Source organism: Strix aluco, chromosome Z, assembly GCF_031877795.1.
Source record: "Strix aluco isolate bStrAlu1 chromosome Z, bStrAlu1.hap1, whole genome shotgun sequence".
NCBI lineage: Eukaryota > Metazoa > Chordata > Aves > Strigiformes > Strigidae > Strix > Strix aluco.
The window spans coordinates 1,210,677-1,232,249 of NC_133971.1; the positions used below are offsets into that span (position 1 = coordinate 1,210,677).

At 42.9% G+C, this 21,573-nt stretch overlaps 1 protein-coding gene across 5 annotated transcripts in view; it reads left to right on the forward strand.

Annotated features, from left to right (window-relative positions):
* Window positions 1–5,334: 5,334 nt before the first annotated feature.
* MCTP1 (multiple C2 and transmembrane domain containing 1) overlaps window positions 5,335–21,573 on the forward strand; it is a 278,735-nt gene continuing 262,496 nt past the window's right edge. For 3 of the 5 annotated variants that reach the window (XR_012621495.1, XM_074811508.1, XM_074811510.1), the window contains exons 1-2: window positions 5,335–6,008; window positions 6,351–6,395. Coding sequence is in view for 3 of the 5 variants with exons in the window: in XM_074811508.1 (XP_074667609.1) it covers window positions 5,442–6,008; window positions 6,351–6,395 (612 nt within the window). In the remaining 2 variants the exon portion in view is untranslated. The remainder of the gene's footprint in view (window positions 6,009–6,350; window positions 6,396–21,573) is intronic. The other 2 variants (XM_074811511.1, XM_074811514.1) reach the window with 2 other exon arrangements.

Consider the following 21,573-nt stretch of genomic DNA (forward strand, 5'->3'; position numbering starts at 1 on the left):
ACAGATCATGAACTTGGAATTTTGTAATGATGTAAAACTGCTTGGGTCAATTGGCCAGCTAAAAGTCAATATGACTATTAGTAGTGAAACATAAGCACTGATGGGGTTTACAACACAAGAATAAAAAAAACAAGGTTGAAGTTGAGACGAATCACAGAACAGAAAAGAGCATTTGATGGACATATTTTGTTGCACAAAAATACTTGTCATGATAGCAAATAAAGATTAGACTAGTAGGAGAGTCTAAAATAGTTAATACTATCAATTTGTGAGGACCCTACAGCCCTTTAAGGATATATATTTTTCCTACAGATATTTGTTCATATTATAAAACCAGCACAGACACAATATAAAACTGGCAGAGGGTGGTTTGAAATGTTGTATCAAACGTAGACTTGCTTGTCAATGTTTGTACCTATCAACTGGGGAAATACCAAAGATGTCAGACAAGTTTAGAATAAAATCGAAGCTTTATAACATTTCAAAATTAATACTGCAGTTTAGCACTAACATTATTGCAATTTAGTACTAATGTTAATGATGAAAAAGTGAGCCGGAATCCATTTAAAGAAAAAGAGCTGTATATTCAGTGGTGCAGAGCTGAAGGGGAAAAACGCCTGCTAACACCAAGGGAGTGCCCTGCCTTGATGCTCGCTCCTCTCGTAGGGGTAGGGTGCTTCCACCCAGCTGTGAGAAGGTCCTGCTGGATCTCCCAGCATTGCATGCAGACCAGTTTACGGTCTGGCGATGTGTTTTGGAGTGCTGCACGTGGCTTATGACACGTCGATGCTGTGACTTTGCACTGAGCTGCTTTTCCTCCCCTTTAGTCTCAGGAGCTGCATTAGACCTTCCCGCACACGTTGTTATGGAGGAACTGTGTCAGGCGTCAACACCAGCGATTCAACAAATAGCGAAGGAACATTAGCAGAAGGCTAGCAATATGGTTAAAATATTAGAGACAAAGATGCACATGAAATGAAGGGAAACCAATCTCCAGTAAACTGACTCGAGTTCTGCTAACAGTGCATCCTATCATCTTCATGGTACTTTGCTAATATATAAAGCGGGCTATCTCACTTCATTTTGAAGCCCGCAGTATCCTAGATTAATGGCTGAATCTGTATTGTCATTGCTACACCCAAATAACTCAATAGCTGGTTAAAAATACTCAAAACTGCACTAAGGCGATGAAGCATTTTGCAGAGCTAAGCTGCGACTGGCTTTGTGAGATGCCATGTTTTGTCAAATTAGAAGAGCCATATGTGGTAGGAGCATAATTATCTGTATAAAATCCACGAAGAAATGTACTCATTACTGTGTACTTGTGGGTGAAGAGAGGACTTGTAGTACTGCCTATAGCTAAGGTTGCCTGAAGCTTCAAATCACGTGAAATGGCTTCAATACTTTTAAAATTTCAAATCTCTCAGTTGTTCTGGCTACAATGCCCTACACTGGATTTCTGTCTTGTGCTGAATCCCGACTAGAAAGTTTTAGGTAAAAATATTTTAGCCATGGACAAGAAGAGTTAAAGAACACATGGTTGTCTGCATAATACAGAACTTCTTACAACAAGTTAGGGAGAAGTTGCCTGAGGTATCACTTATTGTGCCAAGACCTGAAATTCATCAGTGGGTTGCCTATGTCCCACTGTTACTGTAGGGGAAAAAACAAACAAAAAACAATATTCAAGGCTGTGCTTAAAAATTGCATTATAGACAAGAACTTTGCCATTTGAAACATAACTCAGATGAAGAAAGGAGACACAAATTCATAATAACTCAGACTGAAGAGACATTGAGGAAGAATAAGACAAACCGACAGCTGTGAACATGTGCAAATGGTGTTAAAATATGGTTCCAGGCTGAGAAGACCAAAATCATGTTCAGTTTTTTCAGCCTAAGGCCATCTTCAAACAGGTATTGCTCCCATAATTGTGTGGTATCTATTTCAAAAAATGTCCATCTTTGCTGTATTTTAGACTCTGAATGATAGGAGAAGGGAGGGTGTTTCAAAAGGAGGAGATAACTAAAAAATTCAGTATATTTCCAAATATAAACACATATAGATAATGCCCTAAATGTCAGAAGCTGCAAAGTAACATTGTTTTTCAAGAAACAAGCAAAACCAAACCAAGAGATTTTTATTTGATTCTAAATTACTGGAGGAATTTGGGGCTTTGAGTCACTCTGCAAGCCTGTTGGAAAACAATTTTTTTAAAAAGCACAGTGCTAAGCACTGATTGGTACATTTGTTTTATCAGTTTAAATTAAACTAATTAGAGTAATGACATATATAGGTAGATCAAATACAGTGTTGAGGAGACTGATAATCACTTTCCTCAGAAAACGTTCTTCCTTTTTGACATGTATAATTGATATGTTTGAAATAAAAAAATTCTCTACTATGAATCTCCTTGGTTTCGTGTTTGAAACACCAGATCATTCTTTTTTGTTTTTTTTTTTTTTGGTGTGGTTTTTATATTGTTTTGTTTTAGCTTACAAAACATTGAAGCTCGGCAAGGTCCTGGCCATGGGTTGGGTAATTCCAAGCACAACCTTGGGCTAGTGGAAGGTGTCCCTGTCCCTGCCCGTGGCAGGGGGGTGGGATTGAGTGGGCTTGGAGGTCATTCCAACCCAAAGCAGTCTGTGACACTCTGATCCTTTCTTTTATTTCTAAGGCTAATAAAGGCTTATTTGTACATTTTGAAAAGTGTCATTCCCACCTCTGCAGGTGTTACACCCCTATTCTTGTTAAATGTTGAGATTTCCATTTGAATGTTGCTTGAAGTCTTGCTGCAATCTTTCTGCCAGGTTCAGCTTCAACTTTAATAAATGAACATAGCTCAGAGAATTCAATGTGCAGAATGACTCATTTTATTATAAAACTGTTTATGGCTAACTGATTTGAATTAATTCTAGAAAAATCCCTCTCTGCCTGTTACAGTGCAGCCATGTATCAACACAGGGGTCATAAAAACGCAGCACAAGCTGCAAGATGGAAACCCCCATCCTGCTGTGCTGCGGCCTGTCCACTCCTCTAGACGATGAGCTTCCACGTGGTACTGCACTGCAAGATCAGCTGCTGGAGTGAATATATCCATACAAATACGACATTTCTGGTTGGTTTTTGTTTTTGTTACAGGAAAGTGTGATCACTGCTGAAAATAACTGTCATTTAAAGATAGTAGTTCGGCATTTTGTCAAATGAGGAGTTCTTCTGAACACCATGTTGGATTCTTCCTGCACCTATTGGCTTTGTGAAGAGAGTATTCACTTTTCCGTAACTTTAATAGAAATTACTCTTTCTCTGAAAAGGTGCTTTAGAGCTGCTTCAACTGTAATGTGAAAATAAAAACACAAGGCAGATGGATATATTGAAATACTTCTCCAGACAGCCTTTGTCACTCTCCCCAGTCTAGATGAAGAACCAGCTTCCTCCTTTCTTTTACTCCGATTCCTGCTCATTGAGTAGATCCATTACTTACAATAAAGCAAACCTTTTAAAAAGCTTCCATTTCAGCACATTTCTTCAATTTAGAGATGTCATCTCAGAAATTGAGACACCTAAGCCTCCTCCAGGCCTTGATCCACCTGAGCTTTCCTGTCTGATGCTTTTGCTTTTAGGTACTTAGAAGCTGATTATTTGTATTGACTTCAAGAGATCAAGTAGGTTGACTTATCAGTGATTTTCTATCCTCTTTTTTTTTTTTTTTTTTTAAACTTTTTGGACTATGTTCAGCTTTTTCTGGTCCTGCAATGTCACTTATCTGACAGGACTTCTCAAAAATAATCTCCAGTGGTTCAGAGGTTATTTTGGCTACTTTCTCAAATATTGCAGACGGAATTCCCAAGGCCCTGGTGATTTGAAAGCATCCACTTTATCTCAGTACTTTTAATTTGTATTCTTCATGTTCTGTTCAGCAAAAAATCGTGTTGTCAAACACCTGGTTGCAAACTTTCTGGGGACAGCTGAATCAGAATATGGGTGGCCAAATCCTGGATGGTGTGAAGAAGTGACTTTTGAAATGAAACCCAAAAGTACACGGGGTAAAGGTATGGCTTACTCTATGCAAGAAATATTTATTTTGCTTCAGGAATGTGGAAACCTGTCCTGAAATCGCTCTGCTACTATTATTTTCATTTAAAAAGAAACTTTAGATAGTATTAAGCATCCAAAAGTGTGGTGACGGGCGCACTAGTACAGTGTGCTATGGTGAGAAAACAATGTAATTATTCACAATTTTTTTCTTTTTTGAGACAAAAACATGAGCTGACTTCTCTCCCACCTACTTGAAGGAACCTGCCCGGCCAGGTCACGCACGTTGCACCCACAGCTGCCAAAGGACAGACCCGCCCACAGATACCCCGGTGTCCTCTACTCCTGCGTGACCAAACCCACGGACCTGACACCCCCCCAAGGTCACCCCGCGCCGGGGTGGAACCTCACATCCCCACCTTCACCCAAAAAGTCGGGGTGGGGGGTGTGTGTGTGTGTGTGTGTCTGGGTTCCAGGGTACCTGCAGTATCACAGTGCTGACCCCCCCAACCCCCTGCCCCACAGCAGCAGGCAGCTGACTGTAAAAATGCAAACAAACAAAATAATAACAAAAAAATTAAAAACGTAAATAAAAAATAAAAAATAATTTAAAAATAAAAAGCAAACACATAATAATAAAAAATAAAAATTTAAATGTTTTAAAAATAAAAATCAATAAAAATTAAATACCAAAAAAGAAATTAAATAAATAAAACGAATAAAAAAATCTTTAAAATTTGAATAAAACGAATAAAAAATCAATAATATAAATAAATCGAATTAAAAATTAAAAATATAAATAAAACAAATAAAAAATTAAAAAATAAATTAAAAAGTAAGTAAAAAGTAAAGAAAAAATAAATATAAAAATTAATAGACAAAAATAAATGAAAATGCAAGCAAATAAATAAATAAATAAATAAATATAATAAGGGGGGTGTGGGCAGGATGAGCCCGCTCCCGCTGTCTCCTTGCATCGCCGCACGTACAGACAGACGCGAGGCGCTCCGCGACCCTCCGTGAAGTTTTTCCGCCGGGGCTCCGCGCCCCTGCGCAGCCCGGCTCCGCGCAGCCCGCCCCCACCGCGGCCACCGAGGAGGAGGAGGAGGAGGAGGAGGAGGAGGAGGAGGAGAGGAAGAGGGGTGGGGGGTCACGGCGCCAAACTTTCCGCCTGACGGGGGTCGGGGCGGGGGCTTCGCCCTCCCTTAAGTTCTCGGTCGCGGCTCCAGCCGCGGGCGCCCGCGGCCGCGCCGGGCGGGGAAGGGAAGGGGCGGAAGAGGGGGGGGGGTGGCGGCGCGGCGGAGCCCCGCGTTCGTCCCCGGCCCGCCCCGCTCCGCTCCGGAGTGAAGGCGCCGGTCTCGGGCGGTCTGTGCTGCTGCTCCCGCCGCAGGAGGAGGAGGAGGAGGATGGAGCCGGGTAAGGAGCCCCGAGCGGCGGAGAAGCCCGGCGAGGCCGAGCCGGCCGTGTCCTTCCAGGCCCGGCTGTGGAAGAACCTGCAGCTGGGGGGCAAGGGCCGGAGCGGCGGCGGCGGCGGGCGGGCGGCAGCCGAGCGTCGCAGTGCGGAGCCCCCCGTCCCGGCGGGCGGCGGCAAGGGGGACCTGCCCGCGGGCGCCAAGTGGAGCGGCTTCAAGCGCCGGCGGCAAGCGCTGGACCGCGTCTTCTCGTCCTCCCAGCCCAACCTCTGCTGCTCGGCCGCCGAGGAGCCCGGCGCCGAGCCCGGCTCCGCCCTGCGCCGCCTGAGGGAACACCTGCTCCCCCCGGGCAAGGGGCCGCCCGGCCGCCGCGACGAGCCGCCGGCCGGCGATGAGGGGCCCAAGGGCGGGAAGGAGGGGGGGCGGCGGCCCGGGGCGCACCTGTCCCACCAGAAGAGCTCCTCGCTGCCCAGCACCGCCTGCCTGGAGCAGCTGCTGCAGGGATCGCCCGCCGCCGCCCGCAGGAAGGAGCAGCGGCCGGAGGACGGCGGCGGCGGCGCGGTGAGTGCCGGACCCCGCGCCCCGGGTTGTGGCGGCGGCGGCGGCCCCTCGGCGTGAGGCGGCGGGGGGGGGGGGGCGGGAAGGTGTTCCCCGGGGAGGCGGGAAAGCGGGCGGTGAGGGGAGGAGGCGGGAAAGCGGGCGGCGGGGCTCATCCCTTCCCCTCAGGGATCTACCGACCCGCCTGTCGCCGGCGTGTCGTGACAGAGTTGGGGGGGGGGGGGGGCGTGACAGGAGCGACGTCCCTCAGACCTCCCTTGGGCAAGGCAGACGGAGAAATGGTGTCCCCAAGGCTGAAGTCGGGGCGTCGCACCCGTCCCCTCAGTGTCCCCCGTTTCCCCACAGCTGCCGCTTTCTGTCCTTGACGCTCCCAGCGCGGCTTTCCCTCAGGTAACCACTTTTTCCTCGCCTGCTTACCCCAGTTTTGAATTATTACTTAATTTCTGCAGGACGCCCAAACGACGGCCGCCAGTACAAATTTAACAGGCGGTAGATAAATTAGTTGGCAGAACATACCAGGCACCGTCGCACGCAGCCGTCGGTTCAGGCTGATGAAACAGTCCTTCCCTCGTCGTTGGGGGAAGCTGGTGTACAAAGCCGTATCTCATCCGACTGTCAGTTTTGAAATTAAGTGGTGAAGCTCATGTTGATAGGGGCTGCCGAGTCTTGGAATAAATTTCCAGCGAGAAAAGTGCAAAACATATGAGTCATTCTGGAGTTTGTGTAATTCTAAGCTGTCAGCCACTTTTTGCGGGGATAGTTGACTAACGCATATTATTTTATTTGTCTTCTGTCATAATTAGGGAGAAGGGAGTAACTGAAGTGAAAGGCATGCTCGGTTTGGTGTCAAAAAAAACCTGTATGAATATAATTTGGCTTCTGTCAGGGCTACAGGACCCGCAGTGGAGGTTCTGCGATGACCTGCAAGCATCCCTTGAGGTCAGCGGGACATTCACGTTCCTCTGCGGAGCTCAGCTTCTCATCTTTACAAGCCTGGGACCTAGACCTGGCTTTGTCTTGAGTCCCGGGGGGTTGTTTTGGTGAGAAGCACCCTGCTGACTTGGAGCTGCTGTGGTTATCCCTTGTATAAATCATGTTTGTAAATGTTTTGGTCATGGCTGCTTGGTGTGGGGTTATTTTGAGAGATGTTTGTGAAGTGGGCATTTCCCTTCAGTAGTCAGTCCCTTTCTCCCCCCACCCCTGGCTCACAGAAATGTATTTTAAGTAAAATGTGCACAAAAATGCACATTTTAAGTATTATTGTTCAGGACTACAGGATATTCTTCATTTTAAAGACTGCTACATCTAGCAGTTGATACATATGAAAATGTGGGGTTTTTTTCAGTGCTGTTCTGCTGTTGTGTTCAGCAAAGAAAGGGCACATTTATTTACAAAACATGTCAATTGTTATTTAGTCATGAGGGCACTACTTTTTTTTTTTTTTTTGAACAAGGTACAGTCATAACATTTGGAAAGAATACTGCTAATCAAAACAAAGTGGTACCCAAGCTTTCTAACACTTGTCTTTAATTAGCAGGATTATGGCCAATTCCTCCAAGCAGTTTCTAGTACTAACTTGGGCTGTGCCTGTGTACCAAACCTGCTGGTTTTGATTGTAAATAAAGCTTGTTATGTCCCTTGCATGTTGACAGAGTTTGCGGAGCTGCTGATCATGGTGTTTGTTTTGGAGGGGTGATTTGAAATGTTGTTCTGCTGTTCCTCTGCTCTTCTCCTCTCTAGAGTTATATTCTCACTCAGATTATTAAATCTAATTCACCAGTTTTGTTGAGCTGTTGGGGAAATGAGTCTTGGACTCTAAAGCACTGTTGGACTGTTTTCTGTTGAGACTGTTACTCATCAGTGGTCTGTGGCAGAGCAAGTACCTTCCCCCATTAGCGACTGGAGTTTCTAATTCAAGATATTTCAGGAGTCAAGTCTTGTACGTGCACATGCTGTACCCCCAGGTCAGTAAGGTCCCTGCCTCACTTCAGTAATGGCATTTATGCCCCTGTGAGGATTTGGGATTAGAAGTCTGGGAACATGAGTTTGGAATAACTTACATTTTTCAAATCCAAGTTTTACTTACAGCAGTAGTGTCTGGATTTTTATTGCCCAGCAGCCTTACATGTCCAAAAAAAAAAAATTCAAGCATCTAACAGAATCACAAAAATATGATTAAATTATCTAGAAGTAAAACAATACTAGAATTACAATGTGCTTTAATATGTGTTTAAAATTTGGTCGAAATACAGTAGCAAATGCTACCGCCTCTTTTGGATCAAGACTTTTTTAGCAAACGTGGACACAAAAAGACCTACTAGATATTGCAAGGGAGATGGTGGGGAAAAATAAAATCCCATGAGAAGACAAATTTCTTGTGCTCTTGAGCTGAAATAAGACAGTTGTCATCAAGGAAAAGGAGCACAAGTTAGCGTGGTAGATGGGAAGACTGAGAGCGTAAGTTGCTGTACTCTGTGTAGATTTAACCTTGGAAGGTACTTTTGGGCGTAGTCAAATCATTTAAAGTAATTTGAACTAATTAAAATGTGGTATGGCGATACAGCGTTGGACATGGATGATCTACCAGAGGCCTGGTTTTCTCGGCGCTGAATAAAGCTTCTCTTGTAGCGAATAGGATTAGTGTCTTGGTTCTAGTAAAGGTGCACAATTAGGAGTGGAGTCTTAGGCAAAGAATGATCATTACATGTGAGCACTAAATACCGACCTAGTTCTCCCCCCGAAGACTGAATGCTTCTCAGAGCTGTCCTTAAATAGTTTTGGGGAGAGAAGGTCACCGTAATTACTGTGTTTGTCAGCAGGAAACTTAGGTTCCTTTTAAAGGGTAGCCAAAGTGCAAACATTGTTTATTAGGACAAAGAAATTAACAAATACGGAATTAAACATCAGCCTCCTTTCAGCTTCCAAAGGCTCTATGGCAGGTTTGCTTGGCCAACCCTTTCCTAACCCTAGACATGGCATCTGGTCGCCTTCCTGTAGCCAAGAGCTGAAGGATGTGCCACAGCCTTGAGGGAGTGAGCCGAAGGGGGTAGAAGCCTCTTGGAGTGTTTCATGGGCAGGGGATGACAACAGCCTTCCAGGGGTTCTGCTGCTCCACAGGACTTCAGTGTCTGAGCATGCTGCTGTACCCCAAGGCAGCGCAGCAAGGGTTTTTCCACTTGCCCCTTAAAATTGGCATCTCCCTGCCAGCAGGAGCTTGGATTTATTCAGCAGTGCCTGTGCCAGCAGGGCCTTTCTGCTGAACGGGAGGTGTATTTTTGCGTGGAAAGCTTCATGCCACTTGCAGTTTGACATAATCAGGCAGTGAAAACTAGGAGGCTGGAAATACCACCATTACTTAAGATCAGAATCACAGACTGGTTTGGGTTGGGAGGGACCTTAAAGATCATCTAGTCCCAATCCCCTTGCCACAGGCAGGGACACCTTCCACTAGCCCAGGTTGCCCAAAGCCCCGTCCAACCTGGCCTTGAACCCTTCCAGGGAGGGGGCAGCCACAGCTTCTCTGGGCAACCTGTGCCAGGGCCTCACCACCCTCACAGAGAAGAATTTCTTCCTGATATCTCATCTAAATCTATCACTCTCCACTTGGACATGGAGCCACTGACTGCAACTCCTTGGGTGCGACCACCCAGCCAGTTCGTGATCCCCTGAGGGGTCCATCCATCAAACCCACCTCTCTCAATTTAGAGACGAGGATGTCATGTGGGACAGTGTCGGATGCTTTGCACAAGTCCAGGCAGATGACGTCAGTGGCTCTTCCCTTACCCACCGGTGCTGTAACCCCGTTGTAGAAGGTCACCAAATCCATCAGGCACGATTTGCCATCAGTGAAGCCACGTTGGCTGTCACCAATCTCATCCTTATTGTCCATATGCCCCAGCAGAGTTTCCCAGAGGATGCACTCCATACTCTTTATCAGTCACAGAGGTGAGACTGACTGGTCTGTGGTTTATTTCTAGGGTTCTCTTTATTTCACTTTTTAAAATAGGAGGCTATGTTGCTCCTTTTCCAGTCAGTAGGAACTTCACTGGCAAGTGTTTTATCATCTTAATCGGAGAACATGGGTGTGGGCATACATCATCTTGAATCAACAGTGGATGCGGGGAGTGCTTGAGGAGAGGGTTGCTGACTGAAGGAGTGTCCAGGCTGCAGTCCAGCTGCTGCAGCGATGAGAACTCCTGCGGGCACATTTCCCCATTGGGTTTTCTTGGAAGATAATGATTTCGTAGCAACGAACTTTGTGACTTTAAGTACGTCAGAGGTTGATCCATTAAGCTGAAAGAGTGGACAGGTTCTGAACTGCTTTCCTCCCCATCTGCCTCCAGTTCTGTGGTCATGGGGGTAAACTGGAGATGTGGGAGAGCTCTGGGATTATTGCAGGGGGAGGAGGGTGAAAGGCTGGGGCTGCCACTCAACCTCTAGATGCATAGCCATAGGAGACAAAGCTTCATGAGTTTTGCTGTGTGCAGAACTATTTGCTTAATTAATAAGCATCCTTCAGACCTACGTTTGTGGGTCTTCAGGGTCAGAGTAACAGTGGGTAACAGTGGTCTAGATTATATAACACAACGTGATGCAAGAGGGAGATGAGATGATCAGAAAAAATGGAGATATGTACCCAGAGATAGGGTCTCTCACATTCTCTTTCATGTAGGAGAGTGAGCTGTGTGGCATGGGAGAGGATCTGCAGAAAAAGGGGGGGTTTAGTGAGCTGGGCTGTATGAAGAGAGGTTGCAGGTTCAGGACAAGGAGCATGGTGTTGTGCTGAGATGTCTGGGAAGGAGAAAGGGGGGAGCAGGGGTGAAATAGGAGCAGAAGCAGAGCTGTGAGGAAGCCTGAAGAGAAGGGAGGGTAATTTTGAATTTGGTGTGGAGAGAATGCAGAGCCAATGAAAACCTGACCGGCATACTGTGCATGGTTTTTGCCTACACCAGAATAAATCTATATCTGGCTTAGAGCCGCTGCAGTCAGTGAAGTTACACAAGGGAGAAATTTGGCTTGTTTGTTCTAATTGGCATATGTCACAGGTCACGTTTCAGTAATTGATCCAACCAGAGAAGGCAGAAGAACAAAACAGACAAAAGAAAAGTCAGACAGCGTCAGTGAAAAGCTACACAGCTAATGTCACCCAAGAGAATCTTAATTGCTACTTCAGATTTCTAAGGAAACTGCACTGGGAAGGGTGAAGGTGGTGAGGAAAATTGAACACTTCTGTCAAGGATTACCTTTTTCTCAGGTAATGACAGTAGAAAACGAGAGGAGTTGGAGAGAGCTAATTTGTTCATGTATTTGGAGCATGATTTGAGGGCAGCAGTGTTCTGAGAATAAGAGGGCAAAATTTTAGAGAACAGGAGAAAGCTTGCTATTGGGGATCTGGCCACTGACACATAGGGAGTAAGCAGATGAGTAAATGTTTAGGCTGGGTCAGAAGAGCCTGGAGCTTGTTAATAGAAATTACATAGAAACAGAAATAGCAAGCAGAAGTACAAAGCTGTTGCTAACGTTCATTTCTTTTTAAGAAAGCTGTTGCAGTCTCTAAAAGGCTGTTTGTTTCTCCAAGAGTTTAATTAGACATCTGATCTTATCAGGGGATGTTGTGCATTGCCCTTTTTGGTCATTGTATTAATTTCTGATAGAGGGCTTATCTTTCAGCAGCTTGAAATGCATTATGTTTCTTGTGCTCTGTCAGCCTCTGACCAGTCTGTCAGCTTACAGTATGTTAATACAGTGTGTGCCTATCACTAACATGAACATCAAGAGATGGCACAACAGAATTGTATTTAATTATATCTTGAATAACCTCGGCTTAATTAACTGAAGAATCTCTCCAGAGTTTTCAAAGTGAGCCGCATAATTTTTCAGAATTGGCCAGTTCACGTTTATCCTCATGTGAAATAGTTGGATATTTTAAAGTGAACTAGTAGCAGCTGTTGATTTACTGTTTATCCATGACCTCATTTAAGCTTTACTTTCTCTATTTTTTTTTTCCTGCCTTTACTGCTTGTTTGGAAAGGTGTTCATAGTAAAAATAATTGTATTGAAAATATTAAGTGGTTGGTGGATAGGAATTGCAACAACCCTTACACTGAAGCAACAAAAAAATGCTTATTGTCTACCGAGTGACTGTGCTGTGATCAACTTTCAGTGCAGGGATTCTATCTGGGTTTCAAGTGACTGTGTTAAAACTCTGTTAGTTCAGTGTACTTCATGTGTGTATGTCGTAACCTACTGAATTGTGTTGAACTTTATAACTGTAAAAAGATAAACACCTAAGCATGGTTACGGCATTAAACTTTTTTCCAAGAAATGCTGAAAAATGTTCTTTCTCTCTTGTTGAAACGTTGGATGCAGAAAATTATTAGGCATACCAATAAGACTTACCATCAGTTGCAAAGAGAAGTACTTTTTAGTGTTCAAAAAAATAATGACTAAAACAGTTTTAAAACTGCCAGTATGTCATCCAGCACCCAGCTCTGTAGGTTGTTCTAATTTAACTGTTTTGTCTTGTGATGTGTTGCTAACATATTAACAGACCCAAGTGTCATCTTTTTTTTTCCCTCTTGGATGAATTGCTGTTTTTTGGCACAATGACTGAGAAGTCTGCATTGATTTGGAGACTGAGTTTGGCTTTTCCTTTCTAATCTTGCTATCGATCCTAGATCTCAGATAATGTAAGTGTTACCTTCTGGGGAAATTTAAGAAGGTAACTATCATGTAACCCCTGGAGCTGTCAAGTTTAAAAAAGAAATGTTTTCCCCTTTGTTTGTAAAAGAAGGCAGAATTCCACCAAACTTTATCTGTGGTAGACATAATTTATCAAAACTGCACATCAGATCACCCTTAGTTCAGTATGGTGTTTTGTATTATGTAGAGTTTGTGTTCACTTGGGGAAATAGCAGTGGACGTTCCCTGTATTTCTGTATTGGTGACCTGATGACAAACCATAGCAAGCGCGCAGACTTGTGATTATTGAAGTCCTGTGGGGTAGCTGCTCCATACCTTGCCGCCAAACCAGGGCTTTCCTGTTTCAAAGACACAGAGCTATGATAGAGCATCACTGTCAAAAAATCTAGCTTTGAAAGTCTCAAACTCTGCGTGTGAGAAGTGGGATCTGGGGATGAAGCTGTTGCAGTGCTGGGATATTTGTCAGTAAAACCACCCTGTTACTCTTGTTTCATGTGAATGTTTTTTGTGAAGAGAAAGACTTATGTCTCAGCAAGTCAAGTAATTCATAAGGACAGTGAGCAGTCTATAACTCCTTTGCTCTGCGTAGATGTTGCTGATATACTTTTCCATGTAGTCATGTGATGAAATAAAATTTGTATTTTCAAATTCTTAAAAATTCCCAAGTGCTTAATTCCTGTTAACAGTGATTAACATGGAACAGTGCAAGAGAGGCTAAAGATTTTCTTGAAGGGCAGTATCTAACACTGTGCTGAAAGATACACGGCGAAGTAACGTTGAAAGGACTTTTGTTCTTTTTTGTATTTCCTTCTGTATTTGTAGGCTCTACCTACCACTACAGGATAACAGCGCTGTAAGGTAAATAGATAATTTTTGTCTCTGTAGCCATACATCCAGCTCTGCCTCATTTGTGCTTTTCTGTAGCTTTTCTGTGCTCTTCTGTCAAGTGGAGTTGACATCATTTTGTGTTTCTCTGAGAAGAGGTTCAGCAGTAAGCCATGAACAAAGCATATGATATTCTCCCTACAAAAAAATTACTTGATTTTCCAGGTGGGCAAATCCAGTAATTTGACTTGGAGTTTGGCTGTGGCCCAGTGACAGGGCATATTGTGGGAAGGGCTGTGAGATGCTTGTGTCCTTGTTGGTTTGAAGGGTTGGGTTTAGATTTGCATTTTAGTTTGAGAAAATGGGAGAGGCAGTAGCACTGTGCTCCATACCATGTTTGAGCATTGCATCAGTATTTCAGAGTATTGTCCGTTAAATCCTGTTGCTTCTAGAGCAATGTGATCTTTTCAGGTTGTTTTTAAAGAAAAGACTATGCATAATGTTTGTGTTAAAGTTTCCCCGGGGGGAGTAATGATTTGGGGACCAATTGGTGTTGCTCTGTCACCACATTTTTCTGTGGATGGTCATATGAGTTTCTAGTCATTAGCACTGATAGCAGTCTGGTAATTACTTGGCATTTTATCCTTACAAATGAGGGTTTATGTTCAGAGCACACTTTTTCCCATTAAATCCCGTTCTTGCTCTGATGCGTTTGAGATTTAGCATCACTGATGCTTAAAATAAAACTTCTGGCTGTTGTTGGATATGACGTCGTGTTCATGTTTTACATGTTCCCACTTCCTTCAGCAGGGAAAGCCTTTGACTGCTAAGCTGGCTAGCAGGTGCTATAACTAGGTACCAAGTGGTGCCCACTGAATCCTTCATCAGTTAATTCATTTTTCTGTGTGGACCCGTGTCTTATACCCCAGAAGATGTGGCTTAAGACTGCAGGAAAGTTGGAGATGGTGTGTAAACACCACCACAGGAGGATCCTGTCCCAGTGTTCCATGTTCCTAGTGAAGTTTTTCTGGCTTGGAGATGTGGGTTAAAAGAGCACATTGACAGGTTGTTTGGGAACTCTAAACACAATGCAAGTCCTGTTTGACGGTCACAAATGGGGGGCAGAAGATGGAATTCTTGACTTTATTATTCTTTGGGATTATGTAGTTCAAGGCTGAACATTTTTTGTTTCCCACTAAGTGGAAAAATTCTGGGATAGATGACTGATGTTTCAACTACCTCTTGGCAAAGGGATTTTCATGAACTTACTCTTCTTCTGCCCCCCCCCCCCCCCCCCCCCCCTTCTGCTTTACTGAGCTAAATGTTATTTTCTTACTGACCTTTTGTAGATAAATAGTTCACATCTCCAGAACTGCTGCTTTTTTTTCTTTTCCCTTTTTTATTTTTTTCCCCCTCCCCTGAGCAATGTAGTAGAGCAAAAATCTGGTTTGAATTACCGACATGCTATTCTGACAGTACGTCTTTTCTCAGGTGAGATGTATGCCGTGAATGTTGGACCATGATGAGGCCGGGTAGTGGCACAGCAGAAACACATCTAGAGCTTTTGCTGTCAGTAGGAAGGGAACTTCAATTCCTGGGAGAGATTTTGTTGAGCTGTCAAAATGTTACAAGTATCAGCAGCACTTTCTCTGAACTGTCTCTTCATTTTGATACTGGGAAGTGCGAACCTCTGAGAGCAGAATTTATTCCTTCCTTCCTTCAGCCTGTATTCTGTCGTTCTTGGCTGTCCATTCATTTAATTCTTTTTATAAATTCTTTTTTAGATCAAACCCTATTTTTCCCACATCTGTATTAACTCCTTCATACTAAGATTACGAGTTGCTGCAAAAAGTCCAGAGGCAACAACCGTGCATAATTCTAAATGAAATACGGTATTTCAAACTGTGCTCTAATCTGTCTAAATTTAACTGTTTACAGCTTTGTAATTTTTTTCTACGTTCTCTCTGCTTGTTTGAAAGGGGAGGGAGGAAGTAAATTTATTTCCAGAAAAACAAAGCCAGTTTAGTCAATTGTTTAACTACTCTTTTAACTTCTGGCACTGTTAAGATGCTCTATAAAATTCAGTATCAGAACAGTTTTTGAAACGCTGCAGTGTTCAAACTTTTGCTGTCTTCACTCCATCCTATTCTGGGGAAGTTCTGCAACTGTTTCTCAAGAAAATCATATTCAAGAATGACTCATGAAATGTGATATCAGGCAGATTAGATGGGGTTTTTTTTTGGAGAAAGGCTCAGTGCTATTTACATCAGGAAGTTGGATTTAGTCAGCACGCCAGGCGTGCTATGGGTAGGATGCTGTTTGGTTTTGATGTATCTGATCTGGTGGCGTCCAGTTTACTGTCTCTGCTGTGCCGTGATCGGGTGATCATGTTAGGCAAAGATGAATAATCCTTTGAAGGCTTGCAGACATTTGATGAGGAAGATAAAAGGGTCTTTGTGCAGTATCTCCAATTAAGCCATTTAGTACCTTGCGGTTAATGAATATCCTGATTGGTTTCTCACCTTGTGTGAGCTGTTGTTTCATATCTCTCATGTAAGGGATGCACGTGCTGGTGAGACACTTGTTTGCTGCTTCTGATGTGTTATTAAATCAGCAGCTAGAGTGCCCTGTAGCTAATAATAAATATTTTATGGCATTTTTTAGACAAATGCCAAAATCTCCTGTGTTGTGCCAGAGCGATGGGAACCCAGAGACTGTTGCCTCTAGTTGAGGTGGCTTAATGCTGCAGTTCATTGTAAGAGACAGAGAGCTACAGCTAGTGCTTTTGTTGGTAGATGTGATCCAAGTTCTCTTTCCAAGCCTTTTCTACCCAGTTCTGGAGCCTAGAACAAAGCACACAGCAGAGGTCACTGGCTGAAATGTATCTTCAGTCTGTGCTGGCTGTCTATGTGATGGCAGACCCAATGCGTGGGGAAGAAGTTGAGACTTTTTCCAGAAACTCATTCTTGTCCATTTTGGACAAGACTTTATTTTCAGCTGTGGCGAAGCTCCTGCGCTCTGTCCAGAAAATGTAACTATCTTCCAGGAACTCTTAGATTCTTTTTTTTTTTTTTTTTTTAATCTCCAAAGCTAGAAAATTCTACCTATTCATTTAAGCATTGGCTCAAAAAATCTAGGTGATTCTATCTGGCAAATGGCTCTAAATTCTTGGAGAGAGGGTACAAAACTCTTCCCACCAGAAAAAAGCAAATGCTGACTTCCTACTATTGTATTTCTTGGATGAGGAATGATTATCAAATGAAACTTCATGCGCAGCAGAGACACAGTCTGAAGTTCTAGGACACTTGATGAAAAGTAGAAAGAATTATTGAACACTGTTAGTTGAAGGTAAGAAATGGAGCTTCCACCTTTCATTTTAAGGACATCCTCACTCTTGCAATTAAAGGCTTATTGCCCTCTTTGACACAGACTTTTTATATTCTGTTACAGTCTTAAAAATTCCATTTTAAGTGAAGATTATTGACATTAGTTGGGTGTTTTGATGTTCTGCATTACTGTAGTCAGTACTAATATGAAAACTGTTTCATGCCACAAGAACTCGCTTTTGCAGTTTGGTTTTCTACTACCTTTTTATGAAAATAACAGTAATACCATGTGGGAATCAGCTGGAGTTCAGGAAATGTGAAGGAATAAATGCATATTCATAATGTAACCCTTGCGTGATGCATAATAATCCCTCTCTGAGTTACAAGAACAGGGAATTTTAATCTTTATCATGTTTATAAGATTTATATCTAAGATTCAGCTAATAAATGTAGTTTAATATGCAGTGTAACATTGTCTCATACAATTTATGTGTTAAGATTTATGTTACAGTATTTTATGTTAGTGTGGAATACAATAGAAATAGTCTAATTATTGTGTTGAGGATCTGCATTTCTGAAATAGTCTACAGAATGAAGGGGTTTTCCTTTAAAGGTGAATCTACATAGTTGGGGGTGGCTTGGGAGGTTTGTTTCTGGTTTTTTGTTGTTTTCCTCCCCCCGGCTGCAGCAGTCAGATGCTGTGATTGCCTGGCTTTCAGCCTAGAACCATATGGTGGATGGCTGTGTGGTTCTGTGTGGGGAAGACACACTGGGTGTGAGGCTGTAGCGGTATTTGGGCATGTGGCGTGTTGTGTCTAGGATTCCAGATGCTGTGTTAGGTGTAAGTGGCTTAGGTTTGATTTGGTATGCTGAAAATAGGTTCCTCAGCTTTAGAAAGTTTATCAGTCATCTAATCTGGAATTTCTGTATTTCTCCTATAGAGGTAGTGTTTCTTAGTTACCTAATGCAGAAGAACTGAGCAACTTCCCTGTTTGCAGAGACCTCCTTATCTTGACCAAGACTAGAAAAATGAAATAGGAATCATCCTAGAAATTCTGATGTGATAGAAAAAGGTATGCTTGGGGTATCATGAATTATACCTCTTTCTGCTTTTCCCAGTAGACCCTTTTTAGCATTATGTCACCAACTATGTCAACATGCAAGGTGGTGCCTTATTTTTGTCCCCAGATTCTTGCATCTTTTGTTTTCTAATTTTCTTTAAAACTTGGGAATTTTGAGAAAATTCCATTCCTTTCCCGTGAGTATAAAGTGCTAGAAAAAATCATCTCTGAAATAATAAATACACACAAATGGAGCTTTTCAAGGACATTTGGGTTTCCCCTGTCCCCTCTGAAGGTGGTACCTTGAAGGACAGCATGCATCTCAAGCCTTGTTAAATGATTTCGTATGTTTAGAAGCCAAATATTAACTGCAGCTCTACAGTTTTCTGCTCGTTCTGCCAGTGTTCTGTCGTGCTGCTCCTCCAGACAGACCTTAACCCCAGGCCTATTTGTAGCAACATTTTGAATAATACAAGCTGTAGTTAGTCATGTATTGCCAGAAGCCTCTATGAGTCGTGGAACTGCAGGCTAATATTGAATTTACTTGACCTTTCTAGCTTGTGTTTTTAACTATGCATATCTTGGTGTTGAAGACCGGCCATGCTGTAGATAAGCCATTTACTAACAAAAACAAAACCCTGAAGAAGCATGCTTTATGATTGTTACTGCTTGGTTCTGCTTACCCTTTTGTTTTGCTGTAACGGTGATCACAAATGACAAGGCTCAGGCGGGGGTGCATTTTAATATTTAGAAAAGAAACACCAGCACCACTTGTTAAGGGTTTATTGGCCAGTTACTATATTACATGATCTGTACTCAAATAACAGCTTTTGTCAAAATTCTGGTGTCAGTTGCTTTGGTTATAGAAGGAGAAGCAGCTGCTTATAGTACATGAGAATATTGATGTTTTTACAAGTGATTTGAAAATATCTAGAAGAAAAGGAAGAACCTTTATTCGTCGTTCCATTGGATGGGACGTGTCCGGGAGCAGGCATGGACAGCAGTACAGGTGCAGCAGTCCAGCTCTCGCCAAGAGGACGTACTGTGCACAGTAGTGTGTTTTGTTCACTTTTGGTGTAGTAAGGGATACAAAAGAGGAAATGGTGCTGACGTGACTTAACTGCACTTAAGTATGGATTGTAGTCTTTCTAGGCACAGAGATCTTTATGTACTTATTTCCTTGACAAATGCATGGGAGAATCCAGACCACAGTTTTGAGAGTTACTGTTTGGAGAGGTCGTGGCACCGAGGAGAAGTGGGTCGTAGACAGCGCACAAAACATTTTGGAATGGAGTAGTTACCCAAGACAGAGCTACTCAGAATCTTTGCAAGTCCCTGTCTAAGGAAAAGGGTGTCAGTCAGTTGCTTGCTCTGTCACTCAGTCCTTTTTTAGCAAAGAAGAATGACTTCGTTCTGCTGATTTATTCTGATATGATTGATGTGATGTGTGTTACTTTTGTTGCTGTTGAGATAGCTGATGAGAGCAATGGAGGGAAAAAGAGATGGGGTAGTAAAAGTGGGATTATAAGTACCATTCTTGGGATGCAAGGGGAGATGGCCAGTCATGGACAGGTGCTTTGCTCTGTAAGACTGCTGTCAGCTGTTGCTGGGGAATTTATTTTAGCAAAACAGGTTTGATTTGGTTTCAGAGTTAGGTGAGAACAGCGTGCATGTGTGTGCATGCATGCGTGGAAGAGGGAGGGAAGTAGGTGAAGGGGAAGGGGAAACACACAGGGAAGATGAGCAGAAACTTTGGTATTACACAGAAGTCCCTTCTGCTCCACTCTCTTACTGCCATGTTTCTTCATTGGTGCGATAATTTCTGTACTAATTTCTGGTTTATGTGCTAATAGCAGAGGCAAAATAAAGTCACGAGAGACTTACCGAGTGAATTCCAGCAGCCCTTCTGGTAACTTGTTTTCTGGTCTCTTAATTCAAAGTTCTGGGTAGAACGGGGGTCCTTCACTGCCCCAGCTGTTACCGTCATCAGTGTTTAATCCTGCTTTATAATGGGTCTGTTCTGGACCTTTTATTTCAAATTTTGTCATCACTTTAATAGTATTGCAATGATAATGTGGTACTTTAAAGCATCAGTAGCTCTTCAGTCTTTCTTATTTGTGTAACACTCTTATTAACAGTTAGCGTTACAGGTTATGGGTTTCCATATGTGCCCTGCAATTTAGTTGCTTGGTAAGGCAGATCTGTAGGTCTCAATTATTAAAACAGTCCAGACTTCTGCTGCACACGGCAGTGATGACAGACGGCATAGTGATGCCAGATTGCAGAAGGGTTGCACTAGTGTGTCACTGTCACATTATTTGGGTACAGCCTTCAGAAGCTACTGGTCTGTTCCCTTTCGCTGCCCAGAATCCACAGGCAGGTTGTCCTTTGGACAGCACTTGGGAAGGGAGACAGGAAAGGTTTTCTTTCACTGCAACTTTCTAGGGCATCCTGGCAGAGGTAGTCATCATTTGTTTTTCATGAATTCGTCAGGGAATGGAGTGGTTTTCGGCTATATATAGTGCATGATAAAGTCAATATTTCAGCACTTTGAGGTTTGGCAGAAAAAAGGATTGACATCTTTTATTGACTAAATTTGTTAGGAGCAGGGCAGATCTACAACCCATGAGTTTATTTTTAAAATATGGAAAGGTTTGTTACCATGTTGCTGAAATCTTTGTTGTTGGGCATAAGATTGAGGTGTTAGAGACTTACAGAGTAAAACTCTTTGACATTATCCTTATTCCCAGTACTAGAAATGAAAATTGGGATTTGAGAGGGCAGCAGTGTGAACATGCTTTTTTTTTTTTTTTAACAAATCTTGTTGAAAAGTGAGTTATGATCACTACCTATAAAAACTTAAATTTTTATATATTGTTTTCTGTCTGAAGTATTTGATGTCTAGGGAAAAGCTTACCTGTCTCGTGAAAAGTGTACAAAATATTTAATTTATCCTGTGCTATATATGCTTATATTGTGTACACTCCTTGTAACCTGGTGATATCCTTGTTTAAAAGAAGCAATAGCTATTTCAGGGCTAGAGTATGAATTTTCACAAAATCCAGGATTGCTACTTAATTCTTACTAGCCAGGTGTATGTATTCTGGTTAATGTGTTGCTCATTGTCCAGGTTATTGGATGTGAATTATTCGTTATGCCATATAATTTAATGGAAATAATTGTTTCTGTCTTCACTGCACTTCATAGGTGGGAACCTCTAGTTGTATTTCATAGTTTATCTTCAAATTTTCAAAAATTCCCTGGGGTCCAGGGACAGGACACGCAGGAATGGTTCAAAGCTGCACCAGGGCAGGTTCAGACTGGACATGAGGGAGCATTTCTTAACCGAGAGAGTGGTCAAACGCTGCAGCAGGCTTCCTGGAGAGGGGGTTGATGCCCCAAGCCTGCCAGTATTTAAGAGGCGTGTGGATAATGTGCTTAATAAAGTGCTTGAACTCTTGGTCAGCCCTGAAGTGCTCAGGCAGTTGGACTAGATGATCCTTGTAGGTCCCTCCCAACTGAAGTACTCCTCTACTCCTCTCCCCTCTACTCCTCTCCCCTCTACTCCTCTCCCGTCTTTAAAAAGTGGGAAAAATTGCTGGTGACAGTAACAAGCAAAATAGGTCTGTTCAACAAAATTAGGGGCTTCTGGTG